The sequence below is a fragment of the Myiozetetes cayanensis genome, unplaced genomic scaffold (genome assembly GCF_022539395.1).
Source record: "Myiozetetes cayanensis isolate MyiCay16 unplaced genomic scaffold, myiCay2020 scf5-8, whole genome shotgun sequence".
Lineage (NCBI taxonomy): Eukaryota > Metazoa > Chordata > Aves > Passeriformes > Tyrannidae > Myiozetetes > Myiozetetes cayanensis.
Window position 1 is genome coordinate 97350055 of NW_026087742.1, and position 21700 is coordinate 97371754.

The 21700-nt window shown below is 38.2% G+C and overlaps 1 protein-coding gene and 2 long non-coding RNA genes across 8 annotated transcripts in view; 2 read left to right on the top strand and 1 right to left on the bottom strand.

Moving 5' to 3' along the window:
* Nucleotides 1-3791, top strand: part of LOC126648592 (uncharacterized) — a 41387-nt gene extending 37596 nt beyond the window's left edge. The window contains exon 3 of the long non-coding RNA XR_007630836.1: nt 3291-3791. This is a non-coding gene — a long non-coding RNA (uncharacterized LOC126648592). The remainder of the gene's footprint in view (nt 1-3290) is intronic.
* The window catches only part of MID1 (midline 1), a 250279-nt gene that overhangs the window by 25011 nt on the left and 203568 nt on the right, over nt 1-21700 (bottom strand). For all 5 annotated transcript variants that reach the window (XM_050331813.1, XM_050331812.1, XM_050331815.1 and 2 more), the window contains 3 exons: nt 11037-11144; nt 7790-7938; nt 4014-4141 (listed from right to left, as the gene is read on the bottom strand). In XM_050331813.1, coding sequence (XP_050187770.1) covers nt 4014-4141; nt 7790-7938; nt 11037-11144 — 385 coding nt within the window. The remainder of the gene's footprint in view (nt 1-4013; nt 4142-7789; nt 7939-11036; nt 11145-21700) is intronic.
* LOC126648593 (uncharacterized) lies at nt 6185-11507 on the top strand. 2 transcript variants are annotated; one of them, XR_007630838.1, is made up of 4 exons: nt 6185-6566; nt 7797-7976; nt 9362-9430; nt 11342-11507. It is a non-coding gene; the product is annotated as an uncharacterized LOC126648593 (long non-coding RNA). The 2 variants fall into 2 exon arrangements; XR_007630837.1 differs by having other exon boundaries at nt 9365-9430.

A 21700-nucleotide genomic window follows, 5' to 3' on the forward strand; every position in this document is an offset into this window, starting at 1 on the left:
TGATAAACACAAACTGGTTAAATTTATATTCAGGAAAGAAATAGTGTAGGAAGAAAGAAAGATGCAATCATCAGTGTGCCACATAGAAAAGTGGGACTGAGGAGATGGAAGATGAAAAAGATCTGACAAATGGTACACTGGGAAGAACCAAAAGAGAAGAAAATCTCCCAAAGACAATCGAGGTCAATTGTTGCAAAAGCCACTGGCAGTAGAGATAATGAAGCTGGAATTTAGACTTTGACATTTTGTTCAGAAGCAGCACAGATGATAGTTATAAGGTAGGCTTCTTCACTTAATTCACAGCATAGATCTACCACTAAGACTTACAAATGGTCTTCATTTTACTTAACTGTGAAAAATGATAAAAGTAACGCGTAATTCACTCTGTCACAAAGTGTTCAGTTTAAGATCTATGAAGATTCCATGCACCAGTCTGAAAGGAGTAATATAATATAAATCTTCCTCCAGAGTTTCTGAACAACAGTAGAGAATAATCAAGCGCATTTGACTCTTGGGAATATATATATATATATACACACACATTACATATATACATATATTTACATAAATGTATTTTAACTGTCTACATAGGTTGTATTTTATGCTCAGATAATTTGAACATGTGTTTTGTATTTTGCCATTGCAGCCATATGCTCTTTATTAATGTGAAGAAAAATAGCACAAAACCAAAGCCAGCTAAAACTGTTTTTTGCTGGGCATCAAGGGCAAGGATAAAAATGGTCTATTAGGAAAAAAACCAGTTAAAACGCTTGATGAATTTACAAGTTCCCTTAGACTGCACTGTAAGCAATTTCTTAAGACCATGGATGAATTTGGAAAAAGGCAGAGAAGGAGCTGTGTAAATGACACAACCAGAATGATGGATCACAGAAAAATTCTTTGTAGCAAGATAACCCTTGTACAGATACAGCCTTCCTTTGTTTTCTGCAGTTTGTATAGCAATTAAGCTGATAATATTGACATATGATGTACAAAGGGGAAAAGACCCCAGGGGTGCAGAAACAGACTGCTAGACAGAATTCACCTCATATAAAGATCTAAACCATAATTATAATTATCTGTATTTCAATGAGTACATATAACCTCTGTTTGGAGACAACTGGGAGAAATAGGTAACTCCAGAATGAGTCCACTGCCCTGATATATGTGCCTTAAAATGTGGTGGTTATTACTCTTCCACTGTAAAGGATGTTGAGATTGATTATTTTATGGGCAGATTACTAGGTTAGGGCAAATGAGTGTGGTTTTTTGTTTTAATTCCTCCTTTGATTTTCTTGGATTTTTATAATTTTGGGGTGAATGCTCAACATGGTGGCAAAATTCCAGCAGATCTGGGGAGAGGCAGACACCACATATTTGACTGCTACTGTATAAGAAGTTGAAATTATTCTTACCCCATTATTATTGTGTCTTATTTAATAGAATATGTCTTAAATATTGATTGTATTCATCAGTCACAATACAGAAATTTCTTCTAGATAAAATCTCTTTTTCAGATATGGCAAGCCACAGCTCTATCAGGCAAGGATGCTGCTGCCCTGGCCATGCCCCTAGTATTGCACTGCCCAGTATTAATCTGTTCACTTATTCATGGAATCATAGAATCACAGAATCATAAAATAGTTTGGATTGGGAGGGACCTTTAAAGGTCATCCGGTCCAGCTCCAAACAGTGAACAGGAACATCTTCATCTAGATCAGGTTGCTTAGTGTCCTATCCAATTTGACCTTGAATGTTTCCAGGGATGTGGCATCTACAGCCTCTCTAGGTGGTCTGTTCCAGTCTCACCACTCTCACTGTAAAAGATTTTTTCCTTATATGTGGTGTAAACTTATGCTCCTTTAGTTTAAAACCATTACTCCTTGTTCTATCACAACAAGCCCTGATAAAACGTTTAAAGTATTGAAAGGCCACAATGAAGTCTCATTGGAGCCTTCTTTTCTTCAGGATGAACAATCCTAACTCTCTCAGCCTTTGAAGAAAAGCCAGCAGACAGCACTCTGCATGGAAAAGATACAGTGATTGGCAATGAGAAGACTCTGCACTCTCACTTCTCCTGAACTAACACGGGTATACCAACTGCAAACTGGGACAAGTGAATGGACCCAGGAAGAGTTTTCAAGTGTTTTTGGAACAGTGCTTTGTACCCTTCATTGCAAAGTCTTGCTGTTAACAGCAGATGCCTAAAAACACTGCAAAATTAAAACATGTCTCTTCTGTTTTCAATTGAACTGGAATGAATTGTTCTAATTCTGGCATTGAAATCAAAACATCCTAAATTACAGTAATTTGTTTCTCTTTGTGAGTCATTGTACGCTCTGAGAGTGCACATTACTCAGGCTTTCAGTAAGGGTCTAATCCTGTGGGCTTCTTCAGGCCAAAGATCTCAGTTAATTGAGGTGGGGCTCTGCTCTGTGGAGAACTCAACCCACACTCTGGCAGAGTGCACTGTGTGCTCTAGTCCCAGCCACAGCAAGATCCTCCAGTTCTGTGATGGGGGAAATACAGTGTCACCGACATGAGAAAACATCTTTCATTGCTGAGCCCATGATGTTGATTACTTGAACTGCTTCTGGTTGCTCCTGGGAACTCTGCCAGGCTGCAATCTGCTGCAGCAAGGAGGCAGCCCCAAGGGAGAGGATAACACCTGGAGCACCCAGCTTCTGGGAAATGGGGTTTAGTCCCTGCTCTCCCTCCTCTGGCTGCTCCATGCTGAGCTCCAGCTGTTCTTTCACTTTGTTCTGCTGCAGTGGCTTTTAACCATTTCTCACTCCCACTTCCTCACTCCAGTGGGGACGAATGCAAGGAGAAGAAGTAGGAAATGCATCCCAGTTGTGTTGTGTAGCATGTAACGCATCCTGGGGCATTCTGGGGCTGCTAGGGGTAATACATTCAGGATTAAGAGGAGAGAGTAGTGGGTTCGTGTAGCAGGGTTTTGGTAGTGGTTGGGTTATAAGGGTGATCCCTGTCAGAAAAGACTGAGAGCTGACTCCATGACAGACACAGACAGTCCTAAGACAGACCTGCCACTGTCCAAAGCTGAGCCCATCACCAATGCTGGTAGTGCCTCTGTGGTAATATTTTTAAGAAAGGGTAAAAAAGGCTGTGCAACATCGGGGAGGGAGATGAGTGAGGAAATGTGATAGAAATAGCCCTGCAGATGCCAAGGTCAGGGAAGAAGGAGGGGGAGAAGTGCTCCAGATGCCAGAGCAGAGGTTCCCCTGCAGCCTGTGGTGAAAACTATGGTGATGCTGGCTGTTTCCCTACAGACCACGGAAGATTACAGTGAAGCAGATATCCACCTGCAGCTGTGAAAGATCCCCGCTGGAGCAGGTTGATGTGTTCTGGAGGAAGCTGCAGCCTGCAGAGAGAAGACCACACAGCAGCAAGATTTCTCAGAGGAACTGTGGCCCACACTGAAACAGTCCACTCCTGAAGGGCAGCATCTGGCAAAAGGACCAAAGCTGGAGCGCTTCTTGGAGAACTGAAGCCTGTGGGAAGGGCTCATTTTGGAGAAGTTCATGAAGAACTCTCATGACAGAATAGTGGAAGAGCATCACGAAGAAGGAGTGACAGAGATGATGTGTGATGAACTGACTGCAAGCCCCACTCCCCATCACTGTGCTCTGCTCTATGGGGAGGAAGTAGAAGAGTTGGGAGAGAAGTTGAACCCAAGAAGGATGGAGTGGGGGACAGTTTTTCTTAGACATATTTTTATTTCTCAGTGTCCTACTTTTACAATTAATAGGCAATAAATTACATTTATCTTCCCCAAGTTGAGTCTGTTTTGCCTGTAGCAGTAATTCTTGAGTGAACTCCTTGTCCTTATCTCAACCCATGAGCTTTTCATCTTATTTTCTCCCCTTACTGAGGAGGTAAGGGGAGAGTGCCTTGGCAGTTAGCCAAAGATGTGACCACAGAGAAGACTGAAGAAAATCTTATCACTACTGTTTTATGATGAATATATTGTGTAGCACCTTGAGAAAAAGTACCTGTAAGATAATCAAGGCATTCCAGCAATTTCTTCTCCCTGGTAAAATCAAGTGCGAACGTATCAAAAGTATCATTGAGATTAATTTCAGGAATTAGAACCTGGGAGGATGCAGTTGCCATGGAAACCCTGTAATCAAAAGAAAAAAATCTTTTAGCATTCAAGACAGTAACTTTCACATCAACGTCGACCTATCAATATGATTATCACAGTCATTGTGATTTTTTTTTTCTCAAAAAGCTTGACAAAAACTTCTACAAGTATTTTATTTATATGGTTTAAGTTAGGAGCTTGTCCTGCCACTTTATTTTTGAGAGCAAAATCTCCAATAAAAACTTCTTATTACTGAACTTTGGCCTAACATGAAGTGTCGGATAAGATTTTAACAAAATATTAGCTAAGCAACAATACACTTTGAATTGCTCTTTTTAATGACCCGTTGAACCAAAGTAGCAATAGCACCATAATTATCTGTGTTTTAAGCAATCCTGACAGATGCTGCATCTCTCCCAACCCTTCTTTTTCCAAATAGTTTCTGGCTCCAGGCATTCCTTGGCACTGCTATCCCAAGGGCTTGGTGCAGATCCCCACACCTCCTCAGCTGTTCAGCACAGCACACTGCTGTTAACTTCAAAAGGCACGGGGGGAGATAAAACAAATAGATGTCAGCACAGTTTATTTTGAAAGGTTTTTCCCTGAAAAGCATGGGTGCATACTTACATTTCCTCCAAAACTGAAAGGTTTCCTTGCCTACCACATTTCAGGAGCTACATCCACATTTTCTCTGTCCTGCTGTACTAATATAAAGAGATGAACTTTCACAAGAAAACTGCCATCAGGAAGGATTTTTCAGATCCTTCAGTCTGGTATCTCAAAATGCATGTTTCTGGAGAGCTGGCTTATGGATATGTTTACAGAAAATTCAGTTGATTTAGGCAAAGAGATTACTAAGCCTCATTAGAAATTGGTCAATTGCTTCAGTTTGGAGGTAAACAGACAACCATGCACACAATGCCTGTCTGTTATCTGTCATTCATGACATGTGTCAGATAAAAATATTTTGATTGCTTTAATTAAAATTTTCCCAAATTAGAGTATTTTTTCTGTAGATGGAACTGAAATGGCTCCAGGACAAATGTTTACTAAAGGCTCTATTTTTTCATATATTTTTTGTTTAGTATTTTAGGAAAATACAGTTAGGAAAGTCAAAAATTGATCTGTACATCTCATTGTCTTCAGCATAGTTTTCAGAAACTGAGCTAAGGAGGGTTCCTACTCAATAATTCTTGTTAGACAGTTTTCAATATGGTTTCTCTTGCAACTGTGGTGTAAAAATTAGTTTAAAGTGGATCCTAGAACAGATTTTTTTTTTTTTTAAGAGGCCAGCTGAAGTGCCTTTTGCCCCATGTATTTAAAGGGAAAAATTCCCTTAGCTTTTACACTTCTTTTTTCTTTTTCCACACCTCTCAAACCCCCGGTAGTTCATCTGCAGTTATAATATGGTGTTTTTACACCTAGTAGGAAAAAAAGACATGCATTTCTTGTAGGGCCTGTGTTAGGGTAAACTCAGGGTGACACTCACCTCTACAAAATTAACAATGGCCTTGCTAATTAACCAGTAAGCAGGTATGTAAGAGCTTCTTTGAACACCTCCACAAAGCACATATTTATTACGTAGACTGTATCACCAGGCCTTTTTGGACTGTCATTCGGGGCCATGCAAAGGGTGCTCTGTGATTACATGTGTTCCACTCATTTTTTGGTGAGCTCAACAATTCACAATTTCAGACACCATGTCACAATATTAGCTTCAGAGGATTGAATTTCATCTCGCAATTCTTCCTGCTTTGTCTGACGCTGTGCTTGGTTGGAAAGGGTTTTTTGTGGGATAAATGCATTTTGTGCACTGTAAATAATGCACAGCCTACATCACCGGAGTGTGTGTAATGACTTTGCTTGCATAGTTACCTGTTGTGCTTACAACAGAGAACATTATACTGCAATTACTTTGAAATATGTGGATGAAGAAATGCAATGAGCATGATTTCAGGAGACTGCTTTAGCTGCTGGAGCTCAGAGCCTTGGTGAAACTGTTACATTAACAGTCTAAAAGCAAACAAAATGTTGCTCACCACATGAGATCTAAGAATGTTACTTGGGAGGAATAATTTATTAATCTGATTTAGTCTCTTTTTCCATTTGCAATTTGTCTGTAAGCACTTGGTGCTTTTTTACCCTTGGTTTTATTCACTGCTTGAAATGATTCTTTGATTTGCAGGGCGTTCACAGCCGTCTCATTACAGACAGAAATCTGTGATAGCCAAGAATTAAGTTTGATTGGGCCCATATGTCAACTTGCCTCATTTTTGCTCTCTCAGTGTCTCTCCTGTGACTGTATTTATGATGCAACTGTTCATGTTTTACAAGTTCAAAATGGAGCTTCTCTGATTATTCCCTGGTAGTCACTTAAAAAGCTCTGTCTCCACAGGTTTCTGCCCTACTGCTGGTTCTGCTGAATACTGAAAAAAGGACAGACTCCCAACTTCAGCTTCTGGTACTCATAGTAGTTTTACTACTAGCTTCAACTGGGATGTCACAATGTAGCTTGGTGACAGAACACAAACTAGGCTCTAAGTCTGAAAGACCTCATATTCTCCACTGCTTTATCTGGCCTTGCCTTTTCCAACAGATTTTCAATTCTCTGAAACTGTTATGAGCAACCCAATATTGATGGCTTATTTATAAATTGATTTATAATTTATAAGAAGACTGATACAGCACACCAGAGTAAGTGATAGGCTTAAAAAAAATATATAATAGGAGCAGGGAATTTCATGCTTTGTGTTCAGGGAGAATTGACTGGAAAATGTAAAGATATAATGTGAACCCAGAAACAAAAAATCAGCTGAATTAATAGCATACTTTTGGTGGCTTTCTTCTTCATTGTTCAGAGATATTCTCCCTGTTTGTTTGTTGTTTTTTAAATATTATCGATTGATTGCTAAACAGCTGATAATTCCAACAGAACATTTTTTTAATCAAAAAATACTGCTGAAGTTCAGTGCGAATGTTTCAGCATTCACAGCGTTGCACTGAAAACCAGACCAAATTTTATGATAGCACAGCCCTTGTCTTTGGGTCCTTGATATATCTGACATGTTTAAGAGAATCCAGGACCCTAAAAACAGTAGAAACTTGCTGCACCAGGGGACCCAACACAGTAATTCACGTAACTTCCAGACATCCAGACTGTTTATAATCTCCATCTCTTCAAAGATGCATGGTAGAGGTCATATGTTTCATTAACTTATAGCTTGCTATTTGGTGAAAAATATGTATCTGTTAAGACCATTACCAGTTTCTGCTAAGGAATGTATTTACTATCTGACTTCTTTCTCAATCTCAGAATTTTTCATGAAGTACGAATTTCAGCCTCCAGAAACCTTTTTTTTTTTTTTTTTTTTTTTAGTATGTTTAGCACCAGACATCTGCTTGGCAACCATTCTACCTACCTCTTTCACTTATGCATGCTGTTAACTGTTCTAAATCTTAATTTGCACCTTTTTTTTGACTGCTCTTCAAAGGGATATTTTGATTTAGCATTACAGTAAAGTTCTTCCCACTCTGCTATAGCACAAAGTAGTGTTTTAGGGGAGTGTGTCAATAACTCCTCCGTCTTTGACCACATCTGTGGTGTGACAAGACTACGGAAACTATGACAACTCAGCTACCTTAAAGTGAGGTTTTTCTTTTTATCAAGAGGAACATCTTCTTTACCTTTCAGTGATATTTTTAGCTGTCTGCAGGAAGCGAGCGTGATCATTCTCCTTCAGCGACTGCTCAGCCTGAGAGATGAGGGATGTCGAGCGCTCAATGCACTGTTTGCAGTTCGCAATCTGCTGAGCCAGTTTTCTCAACCTCACCACCTTGAGTGAAAACATAAGAAAGCAGTCACGTCTCTAAGGTGTGTATCACAATTGTATTTGCACTGCAGAGGCAAAACTTGGCAAAGGAGGAGTTAAGACGAATGGCTTCGGTGACAAGAGCTTCTTTCACACAAGCTTTGTGGGGAATTCCATCTAGTCATGCAACATTTTCAGTAGGGGACAGGCACAGTCTTTCTGCCTGAATATTTTCCACATGGAAAACAACGGAGGAGAGCCAAAATAAGCACAGCTGGCCTATTTTCCAGCAGAAGGAACGTCATTTCCTGGTAACTTCTGCTTACATGATAACTAAAACTATTTAGATAACCATTTCCCTGAAATTATGAGATCTGTGTTAAAGGCATCTTATAGATTAACTACATTTTTCCTGTTACTTAGGTGAGTTTCATAAAAAGAAATAATCTTAAAATGTAACTTAACAGAAAAAGACTATTCAGTTCTACTAAGAAGACACACCTGACCTTCTCATTATGTGCTTTTAGTCAAACAGAGTGTTTTCTGACTGGATGTTTTTAACTGGACAAAAGCACAGTAGTGCTTGAGAGATGATTATTATTACTGGAAACATATGTGCTGGAGATAAACACAGTAGATGTGACTGTAATCATTAGCTGAAAGGTTAGGAAAGGGCACAGTCAATCCTCCATTTAAAGACAATGTTGGCTAACAAAACTTCCAGGAACTAGAATAGTTCCTGAAAGGTCTGGGAGTCCTTTCCATTGTTATCACATCAGGACCATAGTTTGAACAGCAGTAAGAAATAGGAAGGAAATTAAGTAATTCTGGAGTTTAGAAAGGCACATTAAGAGCCAGTTACATTCAAAATGAGGAAACTAACAACCAAGTGGGTTGGCAGAAATATTCAAATTTATAATGAAGATTCTCAATCTCAGGAATTAGGGAACAAGCTATGAAGCTGCTGAGTTAAATTTCAGATATATTTGTGTCCTAAGGATGGATGAGGTTATCTTAGTACACCTATCTGACAACAGAAGTAAGTAGGAAAATAAACTTTTTTGAAAAACTTTCCAAAAAAGATACTGTCCAAATGATTAATGTCATGTAACATTAGTATTTTTTCTAAAGATAGAAAAAACAAAGCAGGGAAAATGCTGGGAATGCATAAATTTTAATAATGCTAATGATCTGATCAGTTTCTAGGATGAACTAATGCCATAATGCTTTCTCTACCTGTGCATTTACAGAGATTATAATTTGGTTTATGCCAGTCTAACCAGGAAAGGTTCATTGTAGTGTTAAAAAATTCATCTCTTTATTAATTAAAAAGTAAACAGTGAACTGAACAAATGTTACCGTGTGAGTTTTTTGCACTCAAAAGAAGGCATGTCATGATTTGTGACATGTTTTTTGCTTGCTTGCTTCTTTTTATATCTTCCTCAAGAAGACAACGGATGATAAATTGTAAAAGGAAGAGTTTCATCTCACTCACTCCCCACCCACTTCTGCAATGGTAGGAATGAAATCTGCCTTAAAATTATCTTATCTATTTGATATTTGTTTTTTTCCTGTTACAAGCTGTTTGGGATTTTATAGGTTTCAGGTGATAGGTGAGATTAAGGATAGAGCTGCACCAGGTTTTTGGACTTGCATGACTTCAAGGCTGAATCTGCAGCCTTGCAGGCACAGCTAGAACTTTATACCCGAGTGCTTCCATCTCTGTGGCCATAATTACAGTCCTACAGAGAAATCTGTCATGCCCTACCTTCCAGAAAGGCCCCCTTAAAAGAAGACACACTGGGGAGAATATTCTGTGGCTTTTCACATGAGTCTTTTGTACCCCTGAAATCTTTCACCATGTACAACATTTGGGCCAAAGCATTCCAGATCTTTACTGGACCTCCACTGACATCGCTTTTAGCTCAACAAAGCAGAAGAAAGAATGGGGACTGATTCTGATATCAGCTCTATTCAAATAAATTTGAAGTCAATTGTATTGTAAATCTTTCATGCTAAATGGACATTAGAATACATCTTTGTAAGAAACAGTTTTTAAAAGCAATCAGGCACATAGCACAAATCCAAATGAATGGAAATTTTTCTACTTCATTGGCAGCACATCTGGTCTCACTGCATAGAGAAACAGAGTTGAAGCAAAAATTAAGAAGGCCATCTATTCCATTTGAAGGGAATTATATTTTGTTAACAGCCTGAGGAAATTCAGGTTCTGTCACACAGTGTACAGGACCTGTGGTTTCAAACGTGTTTAAATCAGCCCCAGCCTACAGGTTTTTCATTTCAAGTTAATTGGAATATCTTGACAGCCACATGAACCATTTAACCTGCTCTTGACTTTCTTCGTTTCCTGAGCTTTTGCCACACAAGAAGAGTTTATATCTGACTTGGTTAGGTTAGCAGTTAAAGAGTAAACACTGTGCACCTAGCAAATAAAAATATTAATCCAACTGTAATGCATTTCTGAATTAACAGTTAGCAAAATGCGTTGAAACTTAAATATCAGAGATTTTTCCAGCTTAATATGTTTGCCACTAATAATTACTGAACCTCAGGAATTAGAAATGCACACAAATTAATTTCTTGTATGTTTTTTAATATCTTTTTTTTTGTAAATAAATTAAGACTTCCTCTTCTCATGAATTACAATGACTGGAACAAAATCTTTATGTGGTAGTATTTGAATAAATAATGAAATCATCTAGGAAAAAAATCATGTAGATAATTACCAGACATGATTTCAAATGCTGTGACAGTTTGTGAAAGTAAAAACTAGGGGGGGGGGGAAACTGTCAGGCATAAAAGAGAGTTCAGGAATCATTAAGTAGACATAATTTAATTGTGATTTACTGATTGTGACATCATGTCTGTTTTTATCCTTAAAAAACATAATCACACTTAGTAAGAGGAATGCCAAATAAACAGTTGAGGTCTAGCATACTAATTTTCAAGTGTGTCATTCTTCTTTACATGAAAGTAGCAATAGCCTAGGACTACAAAGGGACTTTTACAGTTTTGTATTAATTGTACCTGCAGCCAAAAAAGCTGTAAAACCAAGGAAGCAGTACTGACCTGCTTGTGATCTAAAGAAGAAAAGCTTTTACCTTTCCTTCTTTGATTTTGGTTCCAATTATTTGCCGTCTTTGCTGGATAATTTCAATGAGCTGGTCACATTCTTCCATCAGCTTGGTTTCTTGGCGGGATGCATTTACCTACAAAGAAAAAGATGATGAACAAGACCTTTTATGGCATTTTTCTTTTCCCTTTCCTAATTTGAAAACTGTAATTTCTAAAATGTTGGGTTTGGCACTTTTTTCATTCCTTTCTGTGTATAAACTGTGTGTTATTTTCTCCTCTCTCTCTTGTATTTTGTGAAATACTGAATTGAGTCTCAATGTCTTGTTTGCAGGCAGACCTTACAAATAGATAATCAGGTATTTCTAACTCAGGTGAGAGAAGCCTTGTCCTGTGAGTATGGTCATACCACACATCAGTGAGAAGTAAAATATCTTCAGGAGGTGTTTAACACATCAGTTTGCAGCCATACAGAGGACTGCAGTGAACACTGAGGCACTTAAGAGCACGAGGACTGGATCAGACAATCCATCTAGTGCAGTATCCCCTTTCTCACTGCTGCCAGTGCCAGGATCTGCTAGCAAAGCATGTCAGGAAAAAGCCCTAACATGTATGATGACTCCCATGACTGTTTTCTCATCCTCCAACCATTTGCAGCTCAGAGTCTTCTTGAACCAGACACAATTTGTACATCATTACTAATCCTCAGAAGAATTATATTACATGGATTTATTTAGTCTCTCCTTCAACCCCTGGAAACTTTAAGTATCTGCACCATTCTACAGCAATGAGTACCACAGCTTAACTCACAGGAAAGTGAGCAACTGCCTCTTTAGAGGGATTTGAACCTCTCTCCTTCCAGCTGCATTTAATGACCCCAAGTTCTTTTACTGGAGAGGAATTGAACTAATGATACCCATATATGTCCGCATATTGGTTCCTAAAAGTTTCAAACTATTGAAGACACAAGTGACAACACCAAGTCATGTGTCTCGACTGTCTTTATTATTCCCGCTTTGCCTCAGCAGTGAATCAGACAGAAAATAATGTACTTTTCTGAAGTATAAATACATGAGCCAATGAAACTGTTTTTAATGCAAAAAAGTTCACAAAGAACATTAGCCTTCTATGGAAAAAGTTGACTTTTGTTAAAAAAAAATAAGAAAATTGATGATAGAAAATTTTGGTTCTCAGATGAAAATGTTTTTTTCTGGAGGAAGTTGATTTTTTCAGTGAAAAGGCATCATTCTGTACAACAAGAAAATGTACTTTCCCTCCGGCAGTAGTATGTTTAGCTTACATGTATGTGTAAAGAGTCAGAGAAAAAGGCGAAAAGCTCTAATCATATCTAGAATAAAGCAAAATTGAAAGGACTGATGTTTCCTTTTGCACTTTGCTAGGAGTAAAAGAGGGTAAGAAGGTAAAGCAGGTTGATTGCCCCTACAGCCATGTCACCTTTTCCACTGCGTGAGTAAGAGTCAGTGGTGAACAATAACAGGGAATAGTTTCAGGTGACAAGTAACTGTATTTCACCCCTTAGCTATTTTTTCAGTCCAATGAGTCCCTTGATCTGCATCAGCATTCTTTTTTATCCTTCCAACAATGTGTTTAAACATGAATTTACCTGTAAGCACGTTATGGAGCTCATTAAGCTTAAGCAAATGCTTATATATCTAAATTTTGGACCAGGACCAACTTTACAAATAACCTCCTTATGAGAAAAACACAGTGTCCTCCAGGCAAAGAGGGGACTTTTTTAAAAAGGCTTGCTTTCATCAAGGTTTTGGATTATCCCTCTCAAATCTTCATAAAATTAAAGTTTGTTTGCACATTTTAGAAGCTTAGTTATTAATTAAGATATCAGGATAATGAAGAGAGAATACATTTGTTTCTGGAAGGGGTCCGATGTAACTGTAAGTGTTGAAGAGATCTGTTTGCAGGAGGTGAAGATGCAGAAAGTATTTCCACCGTGCTGTTTTGGGTGCCTACCTATCTCCTTAGGTTAGCTGTTTGCTATGCCTGGTTTCTCACCACAGTCCATGAGGAGAGACAGACCATGGAGCAGCTCACCCAAAGCCTCCAGCAGTGCCAGCGTCTTTCCACTGACAGCTCAGGTAGCCTGGAAAAATTAATCAGTCAGCCCTCTCCTTCCTATTCCCTCTCTTCTTGTCATCCCACCACCTTGGCTGCATCATGGACCTTCCTTCAGCATGAAACTCTGCAGAGCTGTCCTCAATAAGCTGTACAGTGCACTAGTTTCCCCAGCCCTGACTTCAGTTTCACAAGTAGACTGAAATTCCACCAAAGAGGGGGGAATCCTGCACAGGCTCACCCAGCGGCAGTGATCATATCCACCACTTGTAGGCATAACTCCTGTGTCAATACCAAGGTCAGCTCACACCAGAGCCAACTTCAACACTTAATTATGGTAACACTGTTGGCACTTAATTACAGTAACACTTCACGGGATTTTTGAGTAGCTTCCACTCAAAGCGTTACTTCTAGCACCAATTCATTTCGTCAAGCAGAACTAATTAATTTTTGGGATAACTGTCATGAAACATAGAGCTACAGGAGGGTTAAGTCAATATTGTTTCATTTAATGCTCTGGTTGATTTGAATTATTAATGATTTTGAAAAAATTATTAATTGAATCTTAAAAAGCTCTAGACTAAGAAAAACAAAATGCTTGGGAAAAAACCTTTGAATTGCTTATGCACTGACTGTAGAATTCTCTTTTTCTTTGAAATCTGAATAGTATACTCTTTTATACACTTCATTTGAAGACATTTCCAACTTTGTAGCTTGCACAAGCTTATTAAAAATGAAAAGAATATTCCAAAATTATATGATACGTCTGAGCTTTGTATGAAAAAACCCCAAATCCCAACATTTCTTCTGGGGTTTTTCTCAAACTGAAATACTCCTTAATCACATTTTCAGCCTACAAAGCCTCTGATTCAGTAATAACTTTATAATTGAGCACATGCCTAATTTTAAGTGCACTATATTAGCTGTGGCCCTAAAGGGACTATTTGTGAGATTGCCGCTGAACATTATTTACTTTTTTTGTTTTCTAGGAGTCATATGTCAGACCAAAGACCTGCAGGCAAGGATCAGGGCTCCACAGTACAGGTGCTACAGAAACACTGGAATAAGGCTTTGCTTTCTGCTTGAGTCCTTTGATGAACAACAACCTTGACAATAACTTCCAGCTGGGGCTGGCCAAGGAATGCAAGTTCTGCCTGGTGAAAATATTTGAGGTTTTACATTCTACATTTTTCCACATTAAAAAACAAGCCCCCTGTCCAAGGAGTTTGTTAAAAAAGACTTAGAACTGCATTACAAAAATTTGGAGACTGTGTCTGGAGATTGTGGAGGGTCCAAATCTTACAGAGAGTAGACTTCAACCTGGGCTTCCTCCATCCAAGATTGAACACTGAATGCTTAATCTGAGGTATCTGTTGTCTGAGAGTTTATGCTGGACTTGGGGACATCTTTCTATAGAAAATTTCACTGATATCAATACACTTAGTTTTGGCATCAACCAAGTACTTAAAAATCCATGAACCTAAAGCTTTGTGTTTTGTTGGTATCGTTTTTATAAATTTTTCTTCCATGCCACAAAACATTTTTAAAACTGACTTAGTTAGGCTTAGTTACAATTAGACTTAGGAGGCTTAGTTACAATTTGGCAAGAACTATGATATTTTCTACAAACAAGCAAGCAAGAACTGATTCTAATCCTCCTGCTTTTGTGGGGAATTTATTCCTACTTCTGTAATATGCAAAGACCTCAAACAGTTTACTGAAAAAAAAAAAATCTTACAAATTTCAGGTTTCTTTCCAGGTTTTCCAGACAGATGGATAAGGGACTGTTGCCCTTTGCCTCGGGAAGTGGGTGTAGTAAAAAAAGAAAAATAGGGGTTCCTCAGATGTCTGACAGGGACTTGGAAACAGCAAGCCCTCCCAAGCAAAAAGGGGGAGCAGGCCAGCTGTTCCCAGCTCCACAGCCTGAGAACTGCTTTGGAGAGTGTTTCACTCTCTGCAGAGGCTTCCTTGGCTTTCATCTTCAGAGACCTGAATTAAATTGCAGCTTAGGTCATAAGAAAGTGAATGTGGTGGTTTCAAAGTCCCCAGCAGATGTTTGGGAAATTGCAGCACTACAGCATGGCTAGAGATTCGAGATTACAGTGGAGCTTCTATGGTTAATTCAAAGGAAAACAGAGTCAGAGGGCTAGATTCATACCTACCAAAACTTCGTCAACTAATATACTGAGGAAAAAGATTTTTTTTTAGTATCTCAGCAGAATTTTCCTTGCAGGAGTAAAATGCTCAATCTGAGATTTCTTATGGGTGAGGTACTTCTGTCCACAAGTACAAATCCTCATGTCTCTTTTTGGCAAATAATCTCTAAATGATAAGCAAAATAAGATACCCTAAATTAGAGGTGGCCTGCTTTCTTAAGACTACACTGACTGGGACAAATTCATCAAAACCAGAGCAGTTTTTATTTACTAGTCCTCCACTGATTATGCAAAGTGAAAGAAAGTAGCTTGTAGAAACAGTCTCATCTTTGGAAATTGAAGTGTGCATTTGAGTTTCAGCTTCATGATATAAAAATAGTCTCAGTTCCTCAAAAAATAATTTCTTTGTAGCTGTGGGTATACAGGTAAAGAAGAGGTACTAATTTTTCTTTATGCATTTGAGTTGGCGGTTATAGAATGACTGTATGCTCACACGAAAACAGAAACATCAGAAAAGCAAATTGCATGATTCCACTCAACAACTGTTACATCATTGCCACATACTTCACTCTAGATTTGAGCCTGAATTCCTTCTTACACCAAACTCAGAAACTGGGATAAAAAAAATCTAAAGTGATTACATATAATGGCTGGTACCTGTTTTATCTAGGATAAGCTTCTTTATTGTCATGTAGATGTGGAACATATTTTCTTCGATTAGAGTTTCTAGATGAATTAAAGGATTATACTGCTCTAAAGAGAAGAGGTTTATTTTTCTCCATGTTGTAAAGCAAATAACTTTTATTCATAGATCCACAATACATTGAAGTAATATTTTAACATTGTCCATCTTTCATTTATTTATTTAATAGAAATACCAAGGATAATGATTAATGCATACTTATGAAAAAGTTACTTCTCTTTCTTTTTATGGATGGCTAGGCTGAATGAGGGTCATGGATTCAAGCTTTCTTCATTCCATATCCCTGTTTGATATTATGGATTATTCAATTTAGTCTTCTGTAGAGCAAAAGAAACTCTTGGAATATAACTTTTTCAGACTTTGTCTAGTCTAAGTGTAAATCTGATTTTATCTATTATGACAAACTGAACCTTCGGAAATATATGGTATTAATCAGATTGCCATCTGAATGGATCTTTGATAAATCCCTTATTCTGAAATGGTGCAGAAGAAAAAGAAATGGTCATCTTCCATTTCAAGTGTGCCAGAGGCTTTGTTTTTGTTTGCATTCCACATCTATCTCTAACTAGGAGACCTGTGTTTAGAGGCAGTCTCAGAGCAGGTTAAACAAAGGTCAGTTCAAAAATATGCCAACTTAGCCTGGCTACTTAGGAATTGTGTGAATGGAGAATTGATTACGCCAGGATAGTTTAACCACTTGGAGTCAGGCAGATAAGATTATCTGCTCCAATCTTGACTAAAAGTAAACCCTTCTTAGAAGACTGAAATACTCATATTACCAACTAAAATATTATTTTAAAGTTGTTTGTCCCACTGTGCTTTGAAACACATTGTTGAGAAACTAACCAGCAAGATACCGAGCAGTCCTCTAGAGACATTTACAATGTAATCATAAACCAAAACCGAACAAGAAGTTTCACGGAGGAAAAAAAACCCCAAACCCAACTAATTATTTTTATACTTACTCCATTAAAACCATAAAAAAAAATCTTAAACTCAGGTGATTTGGAAAGTTCTCATAAAGGGCTACTCCAGAGATTATGCTGACATCTGTAAATGCCACCGACTAGGCTTGCTTCAATGAAACAAATATTGTTTTTACAAAATACAAATGCAGCATCATCTTGGAACTATAGCTGACATTTCTCAGTGTAGGAAAGCCCACTGGAGAAAGGCATTTATTACGAGACAAACCATGGTTTCACAACTTGCAAAGGTCTTCCCCACTTTATTTCCTTCTGTGGAGGTTGGTGCAGCCACGTGGGGCAATGGCTGGGCTGAGCTCACGTGGCTGATGTGGGTGTTCCACAGACACAAGGGCAGCAGGTAGAGAAACACAATGAGGAGCGTGGAAACAGAGGTGGGGAGACTTTTGACATCAATGAGTCTTAAGATCAGTTAAACTGTTTGTGAAACTAAGCCTTTGGAGGAATGTGGGTTTTTAAAGATGCAGGAAAAAGGTCATATTATTAATTTATTTTCCCCGCATGATTTTTGCCCTTTATGTTAGTCCTTTCTTTGAACCTAAATAATGAAAATACTTCTTAATTGAACAACATTTATTCATTAATTTAATTTTTTACTTTGTTTTCCCTGCTGAAATTAAGCCTTTGTTCCACATTGACCAAAATATTCCACTTGGTACATTTCATTTAGCGTAGAAAAGCAAAAACTATAAAATAATAATGTAGTTCAAAGGACTGCCAACCCTTTAATGAAGATGAAACCAGTGCCCTTGTAACTAATAGTACAGTACTCAAAACTCTCATGTAGCATCCGGGGTTCTTAGCCTTGTGCTTAACATACTCACAAGAGAAACAATGTCTTTGGCCTCCTTGTTGCTCTAATTCCTGTTTAACTATTTATGTTAGGCAGAAAAAGGAAGTATTTTGTTTTTGAGTATTTTGTCCCCATAAAGATAAAGGTCTCAGAGATGAAAGGTGCCATAAATTGACAGCATTTTGACTAGCAAGTTACAGTCTCTGAAGGCAGGCACAAAATATTACTTGCTGCGTTAGTTAACCAGTGGTTAAGAGAGAACTAAGCCCCATTTACCTGTCTAAGGACAAAGTTTTGCAAGAATATCAGTTTCACAAAAACCTGAACACACAGACATGTATGGCTGCAAGACAAAGAGAGAGATGGAGTGAATGGGAACTGGCCACCTTCACAGGCAGTGGCAAGCACTGCTGTTAGTTCACATACAATTTGTGTTGCACCTTACCATATTTATTACTACAATTTACAGATGGTAGAAAATGGTTGTAGGCGCAATAACATATTCCAACATGTGCCTAATCTGTACATAAAACGTATGCATAAGTGCTGCAGTTCCATGTATATATAGGACCCATTATACTGTTAATTAGTAATTTATGAAATCAATTTAATAATTCTTTAGGGAAATAGTATTTGACTACTAAGGCTTACTAGGCATGCAACTTGGGACATCCTTGAATGAATATTCTGTATCACCATATGCCATGCAGTACGTTTTGTTAGTTTTTATTTCTGAAGTTTCTCTTTTCTAATGCTACATAAATTTAAGACTCTGACTAAAGCTTACCTGAGATTTCCATTGAATTAAATCAACTTTTATGAGAGTGGAATTAAATGTAGAATGAAAGTAATTAGAAATTAAAAGGAGATCATGCTATGTATTTCATCAAAATAATGTTAATAGGAAAAGTGTCTCTTGTACCTTCTCCCATTAGAAGGAAAAAAAAGTGCTGTGAACTCCTCCCTAGGGTTTTATGCACATCATGAATTTTGCTAATTAGTCTCTTATTGAGAGTGAGAACTCCTGATTTCCTTTAAGTCATATTTTTCTGTCTATTTCAGAAATCAAAAAATGCCATTTACTGCTAGCACTTAAACATAGCAAATAAATGTAGGTGCTAAACAAGCATTTTCACAAAAATGGAAGATACTGGGGTAAAAAAAAAGCAAATTTCAGTGTAGCTACTTTCCGAGTTATCTACCAAGTTATCACACGAATTTCACAGTGATGATAAGAACTTACCTAACCCATTGGCCCTGTCCAAAAAAGAATCCCAAGCAGATTCCTTATTCCAAACTAGCAGTGGCCACCTTTGTCTGACTCTGAAAGCCATTTGCTGTAGTTCAGTCACCAGATTTTATATACAGGTTTTCCAAGTAAATTTTCCTATTGAGAACTTCTCAGTTTACTTGAGCTTTGGCTAAAATAACCCCAAATCTCAAAGAATGAAAAATTATGAAAACAGGATACTCATTGCTTTTTATTGTCACAAAGACTCTTTATTTCTCGAGTGTCCTTAGGGCACCATGTTGACAGTTGAGTTTTGATTTTGCTGTCCCTCAAGTAAAAGAAGCGATGAATGTATCTTATACACAAGCTGATGGAGACGTTTTGTTACAAAATTTGAAGGAGCTGTCTTGTAGCTGCAGTCTTACCAGAAACTTGAATTTCCATTATTTATAATGTTACCATTTGGCTCATCTCTTTTTGATCAGTCATACATAAAAATGGCAACAGCAGGAAATTTCAGGTGCTGCCATCTTCATCCCTTTTGCACTACTGTTGTTACACTGATCTAAAATACATCTGATATGTATGAGCGTTGAGTATCTGTGCCAGTGAAACAAAGGGTCTTTCAGTGTACTACTTTTTATGCAGGTGATTATGCAACACCCCTTGACACACACAAAACCAATTTTATTCTGGGAACTTTATGCTGAGATTTAGCCTGCAGCAGATCTTTAGAAGTGAGCTAGAAACTGAGCATTTCCATTATATCCAGAAAGGAAAGGATGCAGCAGTTTGAGGGTTACACAGAGGAAAATGCCTTCTCTTCTGTATGAAACCAAAAATTATTTTGCAGTAGTGTCCAGAATTTGCTTCCTCTGATGCTTGGTGAATTGAAAACAAAACAGAACAAACAGAAAGACTGAGATACATATGTTGTAAAGCTGTCTACAAGCAAAACCTATTTCCTTTCCCCTCCCCCCTAGATAATTGCTCCAATTTTTCCTCCAGCTGAGTTTAGATTATGTTTCTGCCTAACACTGACTGTATAACAGAAATTTAATCATATATTTCCTAGAAGAGATGAGCAAAAAATCCAGAAACAAAACTCAGATGGCTTAGAAAATAAGTAACAGGCATAATAGGCTGATGTTCAAACTTTTTGTTTATGTCAATGAATGCCATGATCTGAAAGACCTCTGCAGGAACCTCACACATTCATAGAATGGAAATTATGACAAAGAAGCAAATTTGCTGTGACATACCACTTTGTTAGCCAGAGAAACCTGTGACACTAAAACCAAGGGGAGAACCTAAGCACTTACGGAATGATATCCTTCCCTGATGCAAGTAGCTAAATCTGGAGCTGCATACAGCTGGAAGAGGCACAGGCAATCAGAGCAGGGTGCAGCCCCCATCTCCTTCTATGTGGCAGGGAGGCTGGCAGTGCTGCATCACTCACAGGCAGGGGATGTGGGCTAAAGGCCACACCGGGGCCCCTTTAGCACACAGCAAGAGGAAGAGAAACCTGGCAGTGGGTTGGTATGACGGCAGGGATGCCACCACCCAGCAGGGATTTACCTCTATTGCCATATCCTAAAGCTGTCAATCCCAATTTTGTTTTTGGAAGACTTGTCTGAGACAGTTTTTAATGCTCTTAAAAAAGTTTTCTACAGATACTAGGAGATGTGTGAATGCTGCTGACATGGAATACAAATAAATAATATATATGAGTAGTAGCCATTTCCATTCCATTTTCTCAATCTGTGGAGAAAGATACAATTTATCCTATGAAACAGTTTATCATTTTATGCAGTCAAGACTGCTGCCCCTGGGGAGGCAGCTATGGCTGGCCCCCCTGGAGAGCAGGGACCAGAGCTATCACAGCAGGGCCAACCTAGAGAACTGCCCTAAGTGAGGGGATGCTCTGCAAAAAGCAGCCTGGCCAAAACCAGGAGAGTGCAGACCTGCCATTGTCTCCTAGGAAGGAAAACAAACTTTTCGTGATTAACAGCCTTCAGGGTTTCTGAAAAACCAGCAATTGACAGACAGAGGAAGGGAGAGTGGAAAGACAGAAAAATTAGTGTAAAACAAAAAACATTTTAGGGATATATCTGAAAGATGTGTCAGTGTACACACAAATAAACAGAAATATTTGGGACAGAAAGGAGTGTTATAGTCTCTAGCATTCATATTTTAGGGTGTGGTTCCCTTTGAAAAAATGGGATTTTAAAAATCGCTACCATAAACTATTAGCACAGACTATACATACATGTTAAGCATGAAATCAGATATTAAGGTATTAAAATTGTTTTTATTATTATTATAAAACATTTAATATTATCTCCTTGTACTTAAAGCAGTAAAGAATATAAGTTTGGCTTGATTTATTCACAAAAGTTTTCCTATTGTTAAGACCAGAACCACCCACAGGAATGCAGGAATGGAAGTGGACTTCTTTAGTCTCCCAAGATCAGGATAAATCCTGTCATAAATTGATAAACTCCATCTAAAAATAGTTAAGATTTATGTCTCCGTTGCTGTGATGAGAGGCCGCCCCAGATCCACCCTCTGCAGTGGCTGGAAGGCATTCAGCTTCCAGATAACCCACATCACCCATCAGTCCTCTCCTGCTCATGTGAGAATAAAGTGAAAATAAGTCATTCATAAAGGAATAAACATTAGTTTTAAAACACAGAGAAACTGGGATTTGGCCTTTGCCATTGATGAAGTTGC